Consider the following 7,350-nt stretch of genomic DNA (forward strand, 5'->3'; position numbering starts at 1 on the left):
GTACCTGACCCCCAGCATGACTTGCCACCTCTGCATATCTTGACGACTCCTCAGACTCCGCCCTTCTTCCCAGAATTCTCCTAGTCTGGCTCTCCGGCCCAATCTCTCCTGCCTAGCTATATAGGCCAGTCAACTTCTTTGTTAAACCGGTCACAGTGACATATATTCACACAGTATAAAGGAATATTCCACACTGACAAAACCTTGTATGTTAAAAGTGTTCCTCAGCCTGCTGCTTGTGTGTCTGTGTGTAGGGTGTCTGCTCACCTGCATGTGTTCACCCCACACACACATACATACACACACCAGCCTTTTACATGGTACTGGGGATCTAAACACGGGTCCTCATGCTTGTTCGGCAAGCCATCCCCCAGCCCCTTGTTTACCGGTTTTTATTAGTAGGTACTCATTTTAAGAAAAAGGTTTCAGCTGACAAGATGATGGATGTAGTGGGTAACAGTGCTTGCTCTGCAAGCCTGGTAACCTGAACTTGACTCAGAAAACTCACAGTGGAGGGAGACAATTGATTCCTGGAAGTTGGCCTTTAATCTCCACATGTGCACCTGCGCTCACACAAGTGCACCATATTTCTTTTTTTATTTAAATTAGAAACAATCTTATTTTACATATCAATCCCAGTTCCTTCTACTCCTCTTGTCCCCTCCCCACCAACCCCCTATCCCATCCACCATCTGCGCCCCAGGGAGGGTGAGGCCTTCCATGGGGGATGATCAAAATCTGTCACATCATTTGGGGCAGGACCTAGGCCCTCTCCTGTGTGTCTAGGCTGAGAGAGTATCCCTCTATGGGGAATGGGCTCCCAAAGCCCATTGATATACTAGGGTTAAATACTGTTCCACTACCAGAGGCCCCAAGACTGCCCAGGTCTCCTAACTGACACCCATGTGCAGGGGGCCTGGTTCAGTCCTATGCTGGTTTCCCAGCTGTCAGTCTTGGGTCCATGAGCTCCCCCCTTGTTCAGGTCAGCTGTTTCTGTGAGTTTCTCCAGCCTGATCTTGACCCCTTTGCTCATGGCTCCTCCCTCTCTACAACTGGACTCCAGGAGTTTAGCTCAGTGCTTAGTTGTGGGTATCTGTTTTTACTTCCATCAGCTGCTGGATGAAGGCTCTAGGATGGCACATGAGTTCACCATCAATCTCATTACAAGGGGAGGGCATTTAAGGTAGTCTCTCCACTATTGCTTAGATTGTTAGTTGGGGTCAACCTTGTAGATCTCTGGACATTTCCCTAGTGCCAGATTTCCCTTTAAACCTATACTGGCTCCCTCTGTTATTGTATCTCTTTGCTTGATCTCCTTTATTCTTGCCCCTACTCAATCTTCCTGCTCCCTCATGTCTTCCCCCCCTTTTCCCCTTCTCTATCTCCTAACTACCTCTCCCCTCCTCCCATGCTCCCAGTTTGCTCAGGGGATCTTGTCCCTTTCCCCTTCTTCAGGGGACCATGCTTGTCTCTCTCAGGGTCCTCCTTGTTTCCTAGCTTCTCTGGAGGTGTGGATTGTAGGCTGGTAATCCTTTACTCTATATCTAATATCCATATATGAGTGAGTACATACCATGTCTTTTTGACATGCACCATATTTCAATCATACATAATACACAAATTTTAAAACATGATGGGTTTCATTATGGCATTTATGTTTCCTTTATTTACCTGTCATACTCCATCTCCCACTCATATTTGTTTTATTTATCTATGTAACTGGAGTTTCTTCCCCCCACCCCAGGTCTGCCGCCCTTTCAGCCCCAAATAGGCACACTGATGCTATGTTAGTTATAAAACTGTTGGCTGATGGCTTGGGATTCTTATTGGCTAGGTCTCTCTTAATTATTAACCCATAACTAGTAATCTATGTATTTTCATGTGGCTTACTGGAGAATGTCCAGATCTGTTACTCCTTCTCTGCCTCTCTCCCCAGCATTCTCCTCGTCCTAGCCCCACCTATTTTCCTACCTCTACTGGCTATTGGCCAAACAGTGTTTTAGCCATCAACCAATAAAAGAAACATATATACAGAAGAACATCCCCCATCATATTTATTTATTTATTTATTTTAGACATGGTTTCACATATCCCAGGTTGGCTTCATTGTCCCTGTGTAGCTGAGGATGACCTTGAACATCTGATCCTCTGGCTCCACCGCCACACAGTGCTGGAATTATGGGCTGGCACCACCCACCATGCCTAGTTTTTGTGGGGCTAGGGCTTGTGCCCAGGGTTTTGACTGTGGCAGGCTAACACTGTAACATCTGAACTACACTCCCAGCCCCCTCCTCTCCTCTTCTCTTTTGAGACAGTCTTTGTGTAGTTCATGCTGGTTCATTAATGATTGTGTTTTTTCCATCTAAGAAAAGCCTCCAGTTAGTCTTCGGAAAACACTGGAAATACCAGTGGATATGTCAGAAACAACCACTATCCCCAGAGTGGTGGGGACATGAGTGTAGTCCCAGAGTGCCCAGGACCCTTCTCACCAGTGCTCTGCTCCCTGCAGTGTGGCTTCCTGTTGTGGTGCATGGCCCCCAGCCCGTCTAATGGGGCAGAGCTGCTCTACAGGCGCATCATCCGTCCTGTCTTCCTGAAGCATGAGTCCCAGGTAGACAGCGTGGTGAAGGACATGAAAGACAAAGCCAGAGAGACCGCAGATACCATCACTAAAGAAGGTAAGGCTTAGTGCAATGTGCACTACACATTGGTGCAATGTGTAGAGGAGCTGTGATGTCCCAGGCTCAAACAACAGGTTTATTATAGCCACCTTGTCCTCTGTTATGTCCTCTGCTTCTTTCTCAGTGACACATTTAGTGCAGCCTTCAGTCATCGGATTAGAAAAATGACTTGGCCACTGCAGGCAGATATTTTAGAGTATCTACAGTTAGGCAGACATCTATATAATTCAGTTCAGGTTGACTGTTGAGTATGACATTCTCATTGTTTCTACTGCTGGGTGTGAAGGTATATAACTACCACCTCAGCATCTGGGAGGCAGAAGATGGATGAGCAGTTTTTTAAAATAAGAGAAATCAGGAAATCATCGCCAAGATGGTTGTCCTAGTTTGGCTTCCGGTTGTGATGATAAAACCTTGGATCATAAATCAGTTTGGGGAAGGAAAAGGTTTGTTTCATCTTAACAGGTTACAGTCCATTGCTGAGGGACACCTAGGCAGGAGCTGGCTTCTGAAGTCAGGGAGGAACGCTGCTTGCTGGCTGGCTGGCTTCCAGGCCTGTGTTGAACTCGACCTTTCTTATACAACAGTGGGTGGGGCTCCCTTGCATCAGTTGGCAATCAAGAAAATACCCCAGAGACATGCCAATGGGCTAATCTGATGGGGGCAGTTCCACAGCTGGTTCCTCTTCCCTGGTGTGTCAGTTGAAAATCAAGATCAGCTGTCACAAAGGCTATCCCGAGTCAGACTTGAAAAAGTAACAGAGGGAACCCGAGGGTAGATTGTCCGGGAACTGCTTGTGACAAAGTTTGGCAGTGGAAGCAATAGAAGAAACAGGGAAGGGCGGCAGGAAACAGGGTCAGAGAGGTGGTCAGGGGGCAGATCAGGGGCTGGACTGAAGATGGAAGGATGTCAATGGTCTAGGTAGGGTGTTGTGATCTAGCTAGAGATGATAGCTTCGTGATTTGTAGTAGCAACACTAAATATGAGATTCTTGATTTTTATTTTTAAAGGTAGGAGCAGTAGGGTTTGTGTGTGAATTAGGCTAGGAGTTGGAGAGAGAAAGAAGCCAGACAAGCTTTGAGGTGGGAAGGCTGGGTAGTGGGAAGCAGAGTCCAGCCCTGGGGAGATGTCGGAAGTGTCTGTTAGATGCCTGCATGGAGCAGTCAGATGAAAGCCCCACTTCACACTGAGGGTGAAGCAGATGAAAGCACACCAGCAGCCAGGTGCACTGGCAGGGAGAAGCTGACGAGATTAGCAAGAACGCCAGAGAGTATGGTCAAGTGAGGTGACCATTATGCCACCTGCTGTCAGGGTTAGATAAGATGATGAAGACTAAGAGACAGCCATCAGACTTGGCAAGAAGGATGGAAATGACCTGAAGAAAACAACTATAGATACTGGGAAGGAACATGTGATTGAAGAGATTTGAGAGAATGGGACAATATCTACAAGGAGGAACCAGAGTCTCAGTCTTTAAAGACCTTTCTTGAGGTAGGAGGAGCAGTGAGTGGGGGCAGTCAGTAGACAGCAAGAGCTGACGGTGAGAGGGAGTGGGCTACCCACAGCCATGTCCTCAGCATCCCTCTGGCCATGCCACAGAGGGAATGCCCAGAGCTGGGACATTGTAAGAAGAAGGAAATGGAGGCTGGCGGTAGGGAAGCTGGTAGTGTAACTGGGACCTTTGGGAAGTGATTCCCTTATTTCAGATTTCTCAGGGAGTAGAAGAAAAGAGAGATGACAGTGGTGGGGTGTGGGTGGAGCAGGAAGAGGCAGGGTAGCTGTCCAGAAAGAGGCTGGCATATAAGGGGCATACAGTGAATATTTCAGGTGTCATGGGTCTTCAAATCTGCCTCAACTGCTCAGTTCTAGCTTTGCACCGTGAAAGCAGACCCCTAAAAGGATTTTAGAAACTGGGGAAAGTGGGGCTGGAGAGCTGGCTCTTTGGTTCACTGGATGGTTCAGATTCACAGGGTATTTCTCACGTGGGTAGTTGAGAAAGAAAGACTGTTTCCTTCCTTGTCAACTTTGCCTGGTGATTTTAAGTGGGGAACGGAAGGCAGCTGTCAGGAAGCTTGTAGACACAGGGATTCTTGGCTGTCATAAGGAGACTCTGGACTCCACCAGAAAAGCTGCCACTTGTGGAATCTCCCTGGAGTTTCCAGAAGACTCTGCCTCAGCTCCATCTCACCCGCCACTTCCTGTCCTGAGAGGAATAGTGGCACAGTGAGCAAGTCTCAATATTTACAGTGCTGGCGTGGTCCCTTCCTCTGACTCTGGTCACCATGACAACCTTTGCTGCTTTTGATGATTGAAGGAGCAGGACAGATAGTTCAGGTGATGATGTCATACAAGCATTAAGGCTAGGTGACTGACCTTTAAGAATTCTGCTTTGGCCTTAGGGATCTGTGCTCTACAGAGGCGCTTTGTCCATTTCCTGGAAGCCCTTTAGCCTTGACCACAAGCCTCAGTGTGTGCTCATCTGCACATGAGTCATCCACCTTAGTCACCCACATTGTCTAGTTGCCAGGGAGCTTACACTCTAAAAATCTTTTGATACAATTTTCTTTCCCCCTCAACAGTCAAGAAAGCTACGGTGAACTTACTGGGTGAAGAAAAGAAGAGCACCTGAGCCCTGGCTGGAAGCTCCCCATTCCACTTCCTTAGAGCCCCATGTTACGCTAGGGACAGTGGCATAGTCGTTGAATAATGTTGCCTTGGAAACGTTTTGATGTATTAAAAATGGAATGTGTTGTAAGCTGTTTTGCTTTTATTGTCATATATGTAGGGAGCGTTTTCATTTAAATCTAACACAGTGGACAATATCTAAAAATTTTTAAATATTTTGCTGAGTAGGAAGACATGTTACTACTTTCTAGGAAGTACAAACTGAGATAGGAAATCTGAGTCCGTAAGCCCTTTGCTCTGCGGGGCTCACCCTGCATGCATTTTCTTGTACTGACAACTAGGAACTCTTATGATTCTGCTGTATGTGGCGTATGATTTCATATAGTTCTGTGTTTTAGTGTATTTGTGCATACGTATAAATGTATATATATACACAGGAGAATGCTGTTTGGCTAGAACATGCATAGAGCTTGAGAGAGAGAGGCCAGGAGAAGGGTGTGTATGCCACCTGTAACCTGCTAAGGCTGAAGGTGCTGTTCTGATGGTGTAAGCTTCCAAGGAACATTGGAGAAAACCAGTGCCAGTGAGTTATACACAGACAAACACAGTAAGACACGATGCAGAAGGGAAGTTGGCTGTGTTTTGTTCTGAATATCAATGCTGAATGCCAGGACAGCCTGTTGAGTAGGTAGCCACACCAGTGATAAACAGGCAAATAAATGCACACACCAGTGGTCAACTCCTGTTCCCTTCAGAAACAGTAATGCCATCTCACCTGCTTTAGATCCGTCTGGTTTTGAGATGCTGAGATGTCAACCATTCCTGCTTTATCTTCAAAACTGGTAACAAGTTGCCCTAGTCCCTCTCCTTCCCATGTTCTTTAAGCCCAATTCAAGGCACCTCTGGTTTCAGTTTCTTCACAGTGATTCTGCAGGAAACACACTGCTACTTCCTGCGGTGGAAGTGGATGTTCGTGGGAGAAGTTCTGAATTGCCTTCTGCCTGCCTGTCCTCCCCAAATAAAATAGTGTTGAGAATGAATTGAGCCTGTGTCTGGCTGGAAGCAAAGCATCTATTTGCATCTGAGTGGATCTCAACTTACATGTAAACTTACAGAATTCCTACTAAACTTTCAGTGTTCCAAAGAGTTCTTGCAGCAATTATTTCCCTAATTCAGTCATTCAGGTCAGCATTACTGCTATTTTGGGAAAAGAGTCCTCTATCCATACCTGTAGAAAATGCTCATAGCTTTAAGTAAGTACCGCCTGTCCTCAAGATGTGATACACCAAATAGAAATTGCTGTGCTGCAGTCCCTTCTTCTGTGTTCCCAGACTCTTGGTTGCCTGAAACTGGAAGAGTACTGAACTCTGTTGGACTGTTTCCTGTGCATCTGTGACAATGTTTATTGATTGATCAAAGCAAGAATTAGGATAGAGAAGAATTATGGCAATACGCTATAATAAAGATTATGTTTATCTGGTCTCTCAAAGTATCTTAAGATGTTTTTATTACACTGTGTGTGTGTGTGTGTGTGTGTGTGTGTGTGTGTGCGCGCGCGCGCGCGCGCGCGTTATAGGTGTGGGCATAGGCGTACAAGCCACAGTGCACTTGTAGAGGTCAGAGGTCAACTTGTAGAAGTTGGGGTCTCTCCTTCAACCATGTGGTGGGACCCAACTCAGGTTGTCTCTGGCCTCCGGATGTTTTGCAGTGCCATGCTGTGTTTCAGAGTGGCTGGTGTCTGAGAACTGAAACCTCAGATAAGGGGATGACAATAAGTAACCAGCCACATTTGGTGTTTGCTTGTCATGTTTACTTGAAATTTTGCTAAACTCTGGGTTAGGAAAAGAAAATTCCCACAAAATGAAATGAAATCTAATAGCTAAATGAGAATTGAATTTTACTAACTCCATTCCTCACTTGGTTTGTACTTTTCCTTTAGAGTCTGGTTTGTGAAAGGCTCCTGAAGAGGTCGAGCCAGCTGATCACATCGAACTGTGATTAGCCTAGATTGGGAGGAAGTAACTCACTGCTTTCTGTCTGCACA

At 46.2% G+C, this 7,350-nt stretch overlaps 1 protein-coding gene across 1 annotated transcript in view; it reads left to right on the forward strand.

Annotated features, from left to right (window-relative positions):
• Window positions 1-6,798, forward strand: part of Reep5 (receptor accessory protein 5) — a 29,171-nt gene extending 22,373 nt beyond the window's left edge. The window contains exons 4-5 of the mRNA XM_027400705.2: window positions 2,510-2,678; window positions 5,261-6,798. Of these exons, the coding sequence (XP_027256506.1) occupies window positions 2,510-2,678; window positions 5,261-5,310 (219 nt within the window). The 3' untranslated portion in view covers window positions 5,311-6,798. The remainder of the gene's footprint in view (window positions 1-2,509; window positions 2,679-5,260) is intronic.
• The last annotated feature ends 552 nt before the right edge of the window (window positions 6,799-7,350 follow it).

This window comes from Cricetulus griseus, chromosome 2 (assembly GCF_003668045.3).
Source record: "Cricetulus griseus strain 17A/GY chromosome 2, alternate assembly CriGri-PICRH-1.0, whole genome shotgun sequence".
NCBI lineage: Eukaryota > Metazoa > Chordata > Mammalia > Rodentia > Cricetidae > Cricetulus > Cricetulus griseus.